The 14,326-nt window shown below is 43.1% G+C and overlaps 2 protein-coding genes, 2 long non-coding RNA genes and 4 other non-coding genes across 13 annotated transcripts; 2 read left to right on the forward strand and 6 right to left on the reverse strand.

Annotated features, from left to right (window-relative positions):
- Positions 1 to 20: 20 nt before the first annotated feature.
- Positions 21 to 3,394, reverse strand: LOC130697964 (uncharacterized). Its single transcript, XM_057520756.2, has 4 exons — positions 3,256 to 3,394; positions 688 to 879; positions 296 to 613; positions 21 to 211 (listed from the first exon to the last, which is right to left on the reverse strand). Exons 2-4 carry the CDS (start codon positions 699 to 701, stop codon positions 115 to 117), a joined length of 429 nt encoding a protein of 142 aa, XP_057376739.1. The 5' UTR covers positions 702 to 879; positions 3,256 to 3,394; the 3' UTR covers positions 21 to 114.
- Trnal-uaa (transfer RNA leucine (anticodon UAA)) lies at positions 1,370 to 1,454 on the forward strand. Its single transcript has one exon. It is a non-coding gene; the product is annotated as a tRNA-Leu (tRNA).
- Positions 1,751 to 1,833, reverse strand: Trnal-uaa (transfer RNA leucine (anticodon UAA)). The gene has a single exon. It is a non-coding gene; the product is annotated as a tRNA-Leu (tRNA).
- On the reverse strand, positions 2,053 to 2,136 carry Trnal-uaa (transfer RNA leucine (anticodon UAA)). The gene has a single exon. It is a non-coding gene; the product is annotated as a tRNA-Leu (tRNA).
- On the forward strand, positions 3,279 to 12,331 carry LOC130697960 (skin secretory protein xP2-like). 3 transcript variants are annotated; one of them, XM_059496780.1, is made up of 3 exons: positions 3,279 to 3,400; positions 3,497 to 4,322; positions 11,182 to 12,331. In XM_059496780.1, the coding sequence occupies exons 1-3, from the start codon at positions 3,324 to 3,326 to the stop codon at positions 12,034 to 12,036; spliced, it is 1,758 nt and encodes a 585-aa protein (XP_059352763.1). In that variant the 5' UTR covers positions 3,279 to 3,323; the 3' UTR covers positions 12,037 to 12,331. The 3 variants fall into 3 exon arrangements, with proteins under 3 accessions (XP_059352763.1, XP_059352764.1, XP_057376734.1); XM_059496781.1 differs by having other exon boundaries at positions 3,324 to 3,400; positions 3,497 to 4,259; XM_057520751.2 differs by lacking the exons at positions 3,279 to 3,400; positions 3,497 to 4,322 and adding an exon at positions 10,676 to 10,798 and having other exon boundaries at positions 10,911 to 12,331.
- Positions 3,679 to 4,499, reverse strand: LOC132088268 (uncharacterized). 4 transcript variants are annotated; one of them, XR_009421689.1, is made up of 3 exons: positions 4,306 to 4,499; positions 3,778 to 3,927; positions 3,679 to 3,729 (listed from the first exon to the last, which is right to left on the reverse strand). It is a non-coding gene; the product is annotated as an uncharacterized LOC132088268 (long non-coding RNA). The 4 variants fall into 4 exon arrangements; XR_009421687.1 differs by having other exon boundaries at positions 3,778 to 3,942; XR_009421688.1 differs by having other exon boundaries at positions 3,778 to 3,942; positions 4,276 to 4,499.
- On the reverse strand, positions 6,985 to 7,067 carry Trnal-uaa (transfer RNA leucine (anticodon UAA)). The gene has a single exon. It is a non-coding gene; the product is annotated as a tRNA-Leu (tRNA).
- LOC130697969 (uncharacterized) lies at positions 8,707 to 10,681 on the reverse strand. Its single transcript, XR_009003084.2, has 3 exons — positions 10,039 to 10,681; positions 8,932 to 9,149; positions 8,707 to 8,830 (listed from the first exon to the last, which is right to left on the reverse strand). It is a non-coding gene; the product is annotated as an uncharacterized LOC130697969 (long non-coding RNA).
- Positions 12,332 to 14,326: the final 1,995 nt, after the last annotated feature.

Below are 14,326 nucleotides of genomic sequence, written 5' to 3' on the forward strand. Positions count from 1 at the left end.
CTAAAGGACACATGTGATTTTATTGCTATCTAAACGACACGTAAAACTACGATAATCATTTTCCACCTTATGTGAATGTCACGATACGCAATGCACAGAAACAAGCGCAAAAGACTATTCCGATGGCAGGGTGGCTCCATAACGAGGTAGAAATTCATACAACCAATCAATAGTTAATTCTTCATTCCTCTGTCGGTTCACTGCTTCCACTCTACGATATCGAAAATAAATTGGAATTAACATCAAATTTTACCGCTTAATTACAGGAGGACGACACACGAAAAAGAATATTTACATTCTGTTCCTATCAGTATGGCAAAAGCTGTTTAAATCATCTTCCGTACAGCCAATCGCGCAGCATTGGCGTAACAGCGAATCACGTTTACTTCCGTCGTTCGGTCTCTGATCGATTGATGTTGAATCGACATCCAAGTTCAATTGATTGACAACAAGCGGATCGAAAACGAAATAGCTCTTGGAGGCGGAACAAACTTCGTCTATTACTGCCAATAACTCACGACCGCAGAATATCACCATCGTCGCAGAATGTTGGGGAGGACGGGCTAGCGTCAAATTCTGAGCGAACCCCAGCAAGAAATACACTAAACAACATCTACAAAACGAATAACAAAGATGTACACCTTGTGAGCGAATTAAATTAAAGACTACGACGTGTGCAATACATACCGAGAAAACGCCATCGTTTTCAATTGGATTTGCGATCAACTTGTTGGTTTCTGTTTGAGAGTAGATGCGAAATGCGAGTGGATTATATGCGATTCGTTGAGCTCACTTGTTTACTATGTTTGTTGATCATGTATAAATTCGTCTTGTTTAACGGGGACTGCGGGATGGCGGGTCATCAGTGATTGTGTATATCTACATGGGGAAGAGATATCTGGCACGCGTGATTTACATTCATACTTGACCTAGAGATCGCGAGTGTTCGTAGAAGGATAGCAAATGAAACAGAAACTTGGGTAATTCGTCAACACTTTCACTTTGTCGGAAAAGTGTTAATGGCCATAAAAAAATCCCGCATTTAAAGCTTATGACAGATAAGAGGCGAAGGATCGCGTTTCCTTCTCGACAGATTTATGGCAAACCGACAATCTCACAAAGTTGTTCCATGTCGGTTTACATTTCTCTGAAATGGGATCGAGACGTAGAATGACTTTTCTAATGGCATCAGCCGATTACCATAGCTGCTACACATAAACAAACGCTTGATATTGAACTATCGTCCTTGCAGCAGCAACTTTGCAAAGGATCGTTGTGAGTGAAGTTCGCGAAATGGAATCGAAATACCATTTTTAAATTGTAGTTTCTTCCATACTGGCCACTTTAGCTGAATCCTTTTGCATGAAATACCAGGTTGGCCGAGTGGTTAAGGCGCCAGACTTAAGATCTGGTCCCCGCTAATGGGGTCGTGGGTTCAAGCCCCACACCTGGTAAGATTAATTACGTATGCTTCTGTAAAAATTTGATGTTTTATAGCCGGTAGTACACAAGTTATTTTCAAGAATACTGATTAAAACTGCGATTGGTAATAACGTATCTTATGACAAGAGCATATTCACAGTATGAGAGCAAAACAGTGGGTTTAAAATGCACACCTGGTGAAACTTGATTCGTGGATAATTAAGAAATGATTGAAACCTTATCATCTATCGTACAATAAGTTTCCGTATATCAGACTGAGATAGTACTAATACAAATCACGTTCAAATATTATTAGCAAGCACTTCACTACCAGGTGTGGGGATTGAACCCACGTCCCCAAACGGGGACCAGAACTTAAGTCTGGCGCCTTAACCACTCGGCCAACCTGGTGAAGTCTGATCCCATCCACTACCCAAACAGTTTCGGTGCTTGTTCTCGTCACCTAATGCAAGAACAACAAAAACTGCTTGTTTTATTAATTCAGTTTTGCTGTTTCTCTTTGCACTTCTTTGGGGTTAAGCTTCATTTACCTACAAGTAAAAATGCGGAGAAATAACGCAGTTCAGAGAATAACACCTTTTGTCTCAAGCATGAAACGCACTAATTAACTACCAGGTGTGAGGATCGAACTCACGTCTCTTTATCAGGGACCAGAACTTAAGTCTGGCGCCTTAACCACTCGGCCAACCTGGTGATAATTAACTGCCATTCGTAATTAATTGCTCAAGTTTTTTTTATCACCACTATGCTAAATCAGATCCATAATTATTGTCCCATTTACCTGCAATTGAAGCCTTGAGATTGCGCACTTGATATTCCAAACTGCTGTAAATCTACATCACGCCCAAAACATAATCTCATGGCGTTCCATCGCTTTTCAATGCAAAATGAGGAACAGTGCGTAGTTGAACGACTTAAAGGATGGTCAACAAACAAAACGTAAACAAATGTGCAGCGTACACGCGTAAAGGCGTATTCCTCGTTTCGCAATTGTGACAAAGAGGAACTCCAAGGTGAATGAAATTGGGTATTCCCCGTTGTCACAAATTAAAGGATTGACAACTCCAAAAAAAAAAGATTGCATTTTCCGATACATCCATGGCTTTTCATTAATAATGCAAATATTGCATTGCTTGCTGATTGTAGACATGGTTATTTTTGCCAGATTGAAATCGATTCAGCAGCATTTGAGCGTTCACAGTTTGAGCAGCTATTAAAAAGGAAATCGTGATTCGCAAACTTTCATGGCCAACGAACATTCTTTATCGCCTCTATTTGAATGGGAAAATGTTCCACCATTAAGAAAAACAAAACGAAACACTCTGGCAAAAATAACCCTGACTCGTGCGTCGCACGCCCTTTCATTTTCAAAATCACGAACGTAGCCTTGGCACGGAACACCGATGACGAACACAATTTTTTTCCCCAAACATAAAACCTGTTGTCTACCTGTAGACATACGGAAATCATCATCTACGACGTTAGACACAGAATAATAATAGAACAAAAACACCAAGGCTGTTTGGTCTGAATAGGTGTCACGTGCTGGAACACTGAAGGCATAGCAAAAGAGAATGCCTTTACTCCATTAAAATAAAATCAAGGGCCATTCGAGACGACATAAACCTGTAGTTCACCTGGCCTTAATTTCTATTTCCTGCTTGGGTTTCACCGAGGCTCCAAGGGTTTAACGATTACAATTGAAAACGCTACCATCGTTGGCTGTTGGTTATCTAACTAAAGGCGGGGGGTATTACCAAGGTTGGACGGCTGGCGAGAGACACTGTGGGTAAGAGAGGTAAAGATGTGTACCTTTTATAAAAGGGCAGCGAAGAGATGGGGAACAGTATCAGTCAACTGCGACTACCCAACGTCGAGACATGAAGTCCACATTAGCTCTGCTCATTGCCGCTATGGTGTGCGTTAACGTACTCCATGCGGCGCCCCATTCTCTCAGGTGAGTTTGTTTACATTTTTCTGCACTGGAACACATTGGATTTTTAAAGAGAATTAAAATGTTTGATATCATTTGTGGATACCTTTGATGTGTTAGAAACTTGAATAAACGTCAAACGGCCACAGCAACTGCATCGGCTACGACGGTCTCTGACGTTGTTCCAGCCAAAATCGAAACACCTACTGTTGTTGCAACACCTGCTGTAAAAGCTGATGTTCCTGTGTCCACTCCGGTTGTTGATGTTCCGGTCGTAGCTTCTGTTGCTGCTGTTCCAGTCGCTGTTCCAGCGGTAGTCCCTGCCCCTGCAAAAGCGGCCGTGGTTGCCAAACCTGCTGAGGAAGCTGAGCCCGTAGAAGTTGAGCCAGTTGAGGCTGAACCGGTTGAGACTGAACCCGTTGACGCCGAACCAGTCGAAGCTGAGCCTGTTGAAGCTGAGCCTGTTGAAGCTGAGCCTGTTGAAGCTGAGCCTGTTGAAGCTGAGCCTGTTGAAGCTGAGCCTGTTGAAGCTGAGCCTGTTGAAACTGAGCCTGTTGAAGCTGAGCCTGTTGAAGCAGAGGCTGCCGAAGCAGAGGCAGCTGAAGCAGAAGCTGCTGAAGCTGGCGCAGCAAGAAGGAAACGACAGGCCACTGCAGTTGCCGAAGCTCCTGCGAAAACTGAAACTAAAGCTGAAGTTCCCGCTGTAGCTGCTCCCGCTGTAGCTGCTCCTGTTGCCGTTGCTCCTGCTGTTGCTACTGCCGTTAAAACGGCAGTAAACACTAAAGCTACCGAAGAGGCCGAGCCAGTAGAAGCTGAGCCCGTCGAAGAAGCTGAACCCGTTGAGGCTGAACCAGTCGAAGCCGAGCCCGTTGAAGTGGAGCCCGTTGAAGAAGCCGAACCCGCTGAAGCCGAACGCGCTGAAGCCGAACCCGCTGAAGCTGAGCCTGTTGAAGCTGAAGCTGAAGCTGGAGCCGCAAGAAAGAAGCGTCAGGCCGTCACGGCTGCAGCGTCCTCTGGAACATCCTCAACGGGCGGAACTGGAGCCGCCGCTGATGCCACCGCGGCTGTTGCCACTCCGGCTGCCGCTGCCCCAGCTGCTGCCGCACTTCCAGTCGTCAATCCATTCGAAGCACCCAAAGACACACTTGAAGTGACTCAAGCAAAAGCAGCTCATTTCGCCGCTCACGCCCAAATCAAAGCGGCCCAAGCCGCAGCTGCCGCTCCTGCCGTTCTTCCCGCCAATGCGCCTGCCGCTGCTCCCGTTGTTGCGTCAGCTGCTGTACCTACCGCCAACGCAGAACCAGTTGAAGAGGCAGAGCCTGTTGAGGTGGAACCCATCGAAGAAGCAGAGCCAGTGGAGGCAGAGCCAGTGGAGGCAGAGCCAGTGGAGGCAGAGCCCGTGGAAACAGAGCCCGCGGAAACAGAGCCAGTGGAAGCCGAGCAAGCGGAAGCAGAGCCAGCGGAAGCCGAGGCTGCCGGTGGAGCTGCGAGAAGGAAACGTCGTGCTGCCTTCTTTTAAAGTCTTTAACATTCTTGATTGGGGAGAAGGCTCCATGGCACATGTGGTATTCAGTTCGCTGCTGGAACAATGGTTTGTTGCTTCCAGATGCAAAAGAGTCAAAGACGCGATATTCAGGTTTCACTGAAGAGAAATTTCTGTCAATTTTAATTGTAAATTTAGTTTCTTTTTTCCTCTTTACGTTCAAAACAAGAAATGTAAAATACAAAAATTTTTAAACAAAATTAAGCTTCGCTTTTCTGGTTGCGTTAGTTAACGATCTAAACGTAACGTACCGTAGCTGCAGACTTTCTCCTACGTATCACGTCGCTCTTGTACTGTTCAAACAGCAAAGATACAAAAAGCGACCCACATGCCATTAGGATACAACAACACCATACGAAAGTGGGCAGTGTTGGTGGCTACCAGTAAATTGTTCATTGCTCACCGCGAATGCTTCATCTATTTCTTTAAGTACTCTTATATTGCGCTACTAGCAATGCCGTTAATGAGTAGATGCGCGCTATTCATACATATAGACATACATATGTATAAATATCTATTCATTAGAGTGGGTCGCCACTGTGTCATGTGCACACAAACCCTTAAATACCGAGAATTGGGCGCTGAAACAACGTTATGCAGTTTTCTCGCACATTTCGCATTTCAGTTCGTTTTGGAATAAACCATTGCCCAATATCTTTAATGAACTTTACGGGGAATTCAATAACGTTCACGTTCGATTGTAAACATAAAAGAAAAAGTTTGTGAGAATTTGAAAAAATATCAAAAAATGATGTGGACAGGTCATGATGGTAAGCTACCGGATAGCGACCTGATACCGGCGTACCACAACGACCATAAGAGATGTTTCTAATGATTTTGAAATGTTAATCGAGCAAAAGGGCAAGTAATATTCTGAAATTTAAGAGGAACAGAAGAAACCAAAAGTTTCTGAATCGATCAGTTCCCTTGAATAAAAACGACTAGTAATGCAGAGAATAAACGAATGATCGAACTGCGACGAAATTGTGTTCCATGCAAATCTAAATTTCACTATTCACAGAAGTCAAGTACTGAAAAACAACTTTAGGATCGTTCGTTAATTCTTTTCCGAAAATAAGCTACGAAAAAATCGAGGCCATATTCGGTATTATTTGATGTCATCAAGAGATTTGCCACCAGATGGCGGCAAACAAAATTTAGAAATCGAAACGTAAGTATTACGCAAATAGAAAAATAGAACGGCGTTTTGCAGGTAAAAGGAAAAACACGAAAGAGAGAACCCGTAGTTACCGAGGCTTGCTTCGAAAGTCCTGACGAGCTCCAACCCCTCTTGAACGATGAGTTGATTGATGTGCTTTTCCACTAGTTCTACACGCTATGTGGGATGAAACGGGCGATTCTTCAGTTTGCCTACGTCATTTGTGATCGCCCAATCTATAACGACCACCTATTTGTCGTTCGAACGAAAAATAATTTTTGAATTCTTTTTGTTTCTCTTAAAGCAATTATGCTGTTTTAAATTTTAAATCAAGTAAGACATTGCAGATGGAATTTGTGAGCGTGCGAAAACCAAGTTTTTAGGCGTGACAGGAATAATGGAAACGAATATGATGAATTATGATTTAAAACAAATGGCTAAAGGTAATTTGCATTTCAGGTTTTTAAAATGTCGATCGTTCACAGAACAGACAGATGACAGAAATCTGTCAGCCAGTTGTCATTAGCACGACAATCCAGCTGAAATCGATTGCAGAACTTGTGCAGTCTCAAAACAAATAGCTGATAATACACACAAAAAAGTCGTTGTAGTGACATTAGACGTCATGTAACGAATGTTCTCCATCATTAGAAATGACTCGATTGTCGCGTACAAGAGCTTCATTTGCATCTCTGCATTTGTCATATCCTCCAAGCAAAATAAAAAGGCAGAAATTAAACACCCACTGCGTTAAAGCAAATAAAGAGATTAACTTCCCAGTTATTCAATTGTATCCCAATTACATTTAAGGAAAATGACTAAACAGCAAAATACACATGTTTTCCCTATTTAGTGTAAACTGCATGCAAAAATAAGAAAAGAAAAAAGAAAAAAAAAAAAAAGTACTACCAGGTGTGGGGCTTGAACCCACGACCCCATTCGGGGACCAGAACTTAAGTCTGGCGCCTTAACCACTCGGCCAACCTGGTGAATTATACTCTCAACCAGCGCCCTACTATAATCGTTTGCGAAAAGGGACAAAAGCGATAGTGAACATATTTTCCTACGTTTTACTCAGAACAGATTATAAGCTTGATTAGAAATCTAGGCGAATGTAACGAGAAGTGAGGTGGCAAATACAAAGACATACAAGCGGCCGGCATGCCGAAAAACCTTGAGCTTGATGACGGAAAAAGTTGTTCTGGCCAAGTCATGGCTTACAATAAAAAAAAACCTTCTAACAAGTGTAACACCATACTGCGTGGTTAGGAGTTGTAAGCATTGTGATAAGGAGAACAAAGAACGGCTAATCACGATTTTTAGCCCGAGCTGTCAATCACATGCTACAGCGGCCAGTTACAAACATTTTGTGAAAGGAAAAGTGGGCGCAACAGAGGCCCCCAAAAGCAACTCGATACTATTTTCATATAGCGAACGTTATTCATTAGAAACGAAAATCTGTGGCCATTGCTCAGCAATTTAAAAATGACAAGGTGAGCTGCCAAAATGCACGGAATCAATAATTTGCAAACTCACGCGTAGCTTCAAAATCTTGTCCCTAATCTCAAAAAACATCCAGAAAGAAAGTAGTGAATAATGTTTGAATTCAGCTTTCGAGTTCAGATTGAAAAGTTTGATACTACCCACTACCAACACCTTTGCATAAAATTGAAATGCAATTAGGGAAAACTAAATCGAACGATGAACACTTCACCGTCATAAAACACGTTGAGTTATCCTTCGTAGCTGATAAAAATGTTCAGATATGCAAAAATAACCCAATAACGTTGATTATGCTTACGTAAACATGGTCTATAAAGCTTTCACCGGTGGGAAGTGGTCTGGCGCCTAACGTAGCCATGGCAACGCCCAGCAGCAGACGATAAAAAAAAAAAAAAAACGTACCAAAATGCCGTTTCCTAAAGTGAATGCAATTTGTTTCCTTTCTACATTTTTGAAAGTTTTAATCGCCAAAAGAAAGCGAATAACGAAATAATTGTATGGACATCTATGACGCACTAAAACGTGAACGATTATAAACGAGTCGACCTTGCAGGCTTGTTTATAATCACGCACGTCGTACAGCACTATAGGCTAATAATAAAAGGATCGTTTTTCTTTACGGCTATACAACATTCGATTCAAGGAAATGCCCCCCGTTTTTTTTTTTGTGAATGATTGCTCAATTACTGGGCTTTAGATTTCCGCATCTAGACTATCTCTTCAATCTCGTGGCAAGATGGCAAATACAAGTTTGACCTATCGACAACGATATTTTCACCTGATTAGAAAGGTAGAACTCACGTGCTCGCTGGTGTGAGAATAGTGATGCCACAGTTTCGCCGATGATAGATGCCTATCGTTTTGGCAGAGAGAAAGCGTTTCACTTAACCTGTTCGCAGACTCCCATTTTCTTCACGTGCGGAATGGCGAACATGCACGTCACCTATCGTCAGCGTCCTGGGAATGCAACCTTGCCAACTTCCTTGAATGCGTTTGAAACAAAACCGGTCGTTTGTTTTCTTTTACCTTCTTCGAAAAAAGAAAAAAGAAAAAAAAAAAAACCATAAAGAAATCTTTGTTTTTTTTTTTTTTTTTTTTAGTATAGAGAATCACGATAGGAATTACTTAGGGAAATTGTTTTTTGTGTCGGTGAAAATCGGAGCTGGTTGTAACCAGAGTGGATAATAATGACCACAGCAATTCTTGAATTTTCCATGACCTTGCAGAGCGAACGAACGTACAAAACAAACTGTGATTACGGCGATTGCAGCAATTCAAGCATAATAGAAAAAGGAATGACACTAAACAGAATAAGAAAGATAAAACAATTTCAAATATAGTCCAGTCTACCGTAAACTGCGCCATTGACAGCCTTCACGAACCCTATTTGGGTTTAGCGTTTAAATATAGGCCAACATCTTGTCTGTTCCTCTCCCATTCACATTCCGGCTCGGGATGCGGGATCCGAGTTCTGCAATTTCTGTAAAGTCAATTTTTTTTCTTTTGGAAGGGGGATCTGGAACGTTTGAACAGGTATGACCGTAGCAGAGCGATGACTCACGTTCACACTGAAAATGGAAAAATCAAAATGCAAAAGAAAACAAAATTGAAAATATGTATGACCGAAAACGGAAATGTTTACAAGGTTTTTGGAAACATATCCCTTCGTGAAAATTCGTTTTAAAACTGGTTTCTAAAACCCACACGGGAAAAGTGACTTTCCACTGGAAAGAACGAAAAGCAGACGATAAAGAAAACGTGTTGTCGTCTGCTATGTAAAGTGCACCGAAAAAAAAAAAAAAAGAAATCGATAGATAAATATTTAATCAACTTCCCCGAACGAAATTCACCGAAATTCAATGGGACATTTTCACGGCCAATGCCAGTTCACCTCGTTAGTCTTTATTTGGTTTTATTGTTCGAGTCCGGTAGAGAAGAAGAAAAAAAAAAATATTAGCTCTCGAATGAGAACAAATCACGAACGAGTGTCAAACGTTGATGTCGGATAACGCGTTTCTCGATATCGTAAAAGCGGACAACGTTGTTAGCTAGCAAAAACCTCGAACTTAAATTGCAGAAATGTGTTACAACCATTCGTGGATTAACGAAAATGGAAGCCGTATACAAAATGAAAGTGAAGCCTTTTTGTTTTCTTGGACTAACCGGTTGCTACCTTTCAATAATGCACGCTGCGTTCCAGACCGATTTTTTTTTCTTTCGTTTCACAAAAAAAAAAAAAAAATGCGAAGGGTAGCAACACAAATAGGCCACAAGAATCTGAATAATAAACGGCACAGATTCTCCCTGAACAGAATCACATCAAAAGATATCAATCTTTGTGTAAGAAAAGAAAACACTTTCAACCTTGGCACGCGAACCCGAAATGGGACACAACAAAATGGAAACGGGCTGTTTTGCGTCTGCAAGTTGGTTCAAGTTTCGCCCATTTTTCGTTACCTCATTAGAAATCAATCAGTAATTTGTAGGGAGAACGGCTGCGTTACGTTCTGGAGACGCGGAAGTGCGTCAATCAATGAGCGGGGAAACACGAACGAAGTGGATGGTGGTACTCAACAAGGTCGGCATACTCCGATTCAAACAGGTCGACGAACGAAACATTACGTTGCACCATATCATTCCCTTTCCAACATGGAAAATCCAAAGGCCATCGATAAATAGATATGTATTTTTTTTTTTCTCCAGCTGTTGTCGTCGTCTAATTTTTAATTTACCTTTAAGCCAACGCCTTCTTGTTTTTAGTTTTTTTTTTTTTTTTTTTTTCTTTTTTTTCAAACAATCAAATTTTCATCACGATCGAAACAGAGGCTGGCCTTACTCCATTTCCTGTCTTAAATTCTTGACGATTTTTTTGTTTTGTTGTCGAAAATAGAGCTTTAGGCGCTGAGCGAATTTCAGGGTTCCCATCGACGAGCTGCATTGAACGAAAAAGGGGGTTACCAAGGTCGTACCATTGGCGAGACAGCGGGCAAAACAAGTGAACTGGCTTCTTTAGCTTTAAATCATTTGTCACGGCTGCGCCATTTTTTTTTTTCCAGCCACGTGCAGGTGTACCTTTTATAAAAGGGCAGCGAAGAGATGGGGAACAGTATCAGTCAACTGCGACTACCCAACGTCGAGACATGAAGTCCACATTAGCTCTGCTCATTGCCGCTATGGTGTGCGTTAACGTACTCCATGCGGCGCCCCACTCTCTAAGGTAAGTTTCTTCACGATCATGTGCAATCGAAGACGTACAAAAATTGTGAACGAGCATAAAACTTGCCTTCGAATTGAACGTTGTTGAAAAAAACCAATTCGATTTTGTCTAGGAATTTGAATAAGCGTCAGGCTACCGCTGCTACCGCACCCGCCAAATCCGAACCGGCCGCCGCCGCTGTTGCTGCTGCGCCGGCCAAAGTTGAAACTCCGGTTGCCGCGGCTACTGTCATCGGTGCAGCTGAACCCGTTGAAGAAGCCGAGCCGGCTGAAGTTGAGCCTGTCGAAGAAGCCGAGCCGGCTGAAGTTGAGCCTGTCGAGGAAGCCGAACCAGCCGAAGCTGAGCCTGTTGAAGCAGAAGCTGCTGAAGCAGAAGCTGCTGAGGCAGAAGCTGAAGCTGGAGCTGCAAGAAGGAAACGACAGGCCACTGCAGCTGCCGAAGCTCCTGCGAAAACTGAAGCTAAAGCTGAAGCCCCAGCCGTAGCTGCTCCCGCTGTAGCTGTTGCTCCCGCTGTAGCTGCTCCCGCCGTTGCAGTTGCTCCTGCTGTTGCTACTCCCGTTAAAGCCGCAGCCGACGCTGAACCTGTCGAAGAAGCCGAGCCAGTAGAGGTGGAGCCCGTTGAAGAAGCTGAACCCGTTGAGGCTGAACCCGCTGAAACCGAACCAGTTGAAGCTGAGGCCGCTGAAGTCGAACCTGCCGAAGCTGAAGCCGCTGAGGCCGCTGAAGCTGAACCTGCCGAAGCTGAAGCTGAAGCTGGAGCCGCAAGAAAGAAGCGTCAGGCCGTCACGGCTGCAGCGTCCGCTGGAACATCCTCGACGGGCGCAACTGGAGCCGCCGCTGATGCCACGGCAGCTGTTGCCACTCCGGCTGCCGCTGCTGCTGCCCCACTTCCAGCCGTCAATCCATTCGAGGCACCCAAGGACACACTTGAAGTGACTCAAGCAAAAGCAGCTCATTTCGCCGCCCACGCCCAGGTCAAAGCGGCCCAAGCTGCAGCTGCCCTTCCCGCCGCTGCTCCCGCCGCCGTTGCCAAACCCGCAGCAGCCCCTGCCGCCGATGCGGAGCCAGTCGAAGAGGCCGAACCTGCTGAAGTGGAACCGATCGAAGAAGCCGAGCCTGCAGAAGCTGCAGAGGCTGCCGAAGCTGAAGCTGAAGCTGCAGAGCCCGCCGAAGCGGCTGAAGCTGAAGCCGAAGCCGAAGCTGGTGCGGCTCGTAGAAAGCGCCGTGCTGCTTATTAGTCGGCAGTCTCCTCATCGCGTTAGAAAACCAATCGTTTTAGCCACTTCTGGGTGTTAAAAAAAACAAAAAACAAAAAACAAAAAAACCAAGTCACGATGCAAATTCAAGGTTTCGCTGGCATTTTTGCAAACATTTCTCTTTTTTTTTCTTGAAATTGTACTGTACATTTAGCCGTTTTTCTTCCTTTTGTGTTTGTACGACAACCAACTCTAATCTGGTTGGTCACAAGAAGACCAAACAATGAAAAAACCAACAAAAAACACGATCAAATACAGTAGTCAAAAACGTTTCAAACTAGTCCCGCTTTTGCCTTCGTTCATTTCCCAATTCCTTTTTTTTTTATATTGTTTTTTTCTTTTCCCCAAACGCGCGATATGCCCGTTTCTATCGCGTTTTTCAAACAAAAACTCGAACACTCGCATTCGTACTTGAATAGTGAAAGTGTGCCGGCGTGTCACCGAGACGCTCCGAAAATACAAAAACGAGTTGCGCACATTTCGTTCAAACGCCAGAAACCGGATGGAATCAAAGAAAAGTTGTTTAGACCCGTGATCACTCGAGCTGCTTCTTTCAACGCTGATTTTGAAACAAACAAATTTTTGAAGCGGCACTCCACGTTTGGTCAAACGGTGAAAACAAGAGTTTGACTACCCACGTTTAGAGATGTGACCATTTTCCGATTGAAATCCACTCCATTTTGTTTTTGTTTTTCCACGATGGTTCGTTAATACTAAACAAAACAAAATCTTACCCTTTCATCGAACTTCTTTTCCATGTCCAACAGACAAACATTTGCATGTTAGCCGATAGAACGGCGATTATCAAGTCAGTGGTAGTCAAGTTGGTTTTTGAAAGCTTCCTGAGAATTTTTCTTGTATACCAAATAAAAAAAAACAAAAAAGGTGAAAGGGAAACAATTTTTCTTTTTTTTTTTTTTTTTTTTCTCTTCTATCGACGTCGTGCCGTGTTCGTTTTTTTTTTTTTTGGCAAAAAAAAAAAAACTCGCCAATTTTTCATTGGAAACTCCAACGAAAAAAATGATTCTGCATATATGTAAAATTACGGAATGATTGTTGCTCGATTATGCATTATCAATTGGCGGATGTTTGGCCCTGTTTCTACGCTACCCAATTTGGACTCGATCCAGCGCCAGGAAATGATTCGTTTTTCGTCCTATTTATACACTGACCAGTGGCTATTTCTAGTTGTTTGCCTCACACATATAGCCATCGATATCATTTGCTTTTTTTTAGAACATCAAGTTCAAAAGCGTACAATTTGAATACAAAAACATCAAACGCATTCACGCAGCTTCTCGTGCAACATCGAAACTCATTCTTCCGGTAAGGAAACACATTTTACAGTTTCGAGTATCGTATAAATTGGGGAAAAAAAAAAAAAGGTTTAAAATTATGTTCATTAAAAAAAACAGTGCGTGTGGATGGTGTGACAAGATGCAATTGAATCGAATGACACTCGTCTTGCTGCAAACCATGGTTTCGATGGTAACAGGATTCAATCAGTTTGAACTTCCCATCTCGAGGTTCCATGAAATCTACTTTTTTTAATTAAATGAAATAAATGAAATTGAATCTCACCCATTCAGGCGACTGGAGCTGCTCGCCGTTGAAAGGCAAAACTTGGTGGACGAGATGACCAACATCGGCCGCAGCATGAAACCCACCACCGATAATCAAACGAACATCAAATTACTGGATCAACTGGAGAAAACAATTTGGCCAAAGATTATTGAATTGAGCGATACCATTTTCTTCTTGTTACCTGAAAATCATCTGCTCACCGAAGAATCGAAATATCAAAGGCAATTACGCCGCGACGTGTCCGCTATTCGCTACAAGGCCAAGCAAGTCCCTCTACCTTATAACTTGTTTCTTGTAAAAACAAAAATCATTTGAAAAAAAAAAAAAAAAAGAACAGAGCAAGGCGTTGCAAATCACCGGATGCCACCTATTACCCACCGTCGAAACGATGTCTACCACACGTGAAACGTTCAAAATCCAATCCGTGTCCGGAAGGCCTACAGCTGTACGACGGTCCCGACAACATCGGAATCTGCGATTGCAAGACGTCGGCCAAAGCCATCATCTATTCGGATGAAACGAAACAATGCCATCAGCTATACACGCAGGTCCTCTGCATTTTTTTTTTTTTTTTAAATTCAATTCATCTTTACATTCCAAACGGTTCGTCCGATTAGGGCCCGTGTGAAGTCGGTCAGTGGTGGATCGTGCACGATGGCCAGCCAGAATGCCGAGAGGTGCCCGAGGG

This window comes from Daphnia carinata, chromosome 9, assembly GCF_022539665.2.
Source record: "Daphnia carinata strain CSIRO-1 chromosome 9, CSIRO_AGI_Dcar_HiC_V3, whole genome shotgun sequence".
In the NCBI taxonomy this organism is placed as follows: Eukaryota; Metazoa; Arthropoda; class Branchiopoda; order Diplostraca; family Daphniidae; genus Daphnia; species Daphnia carinata.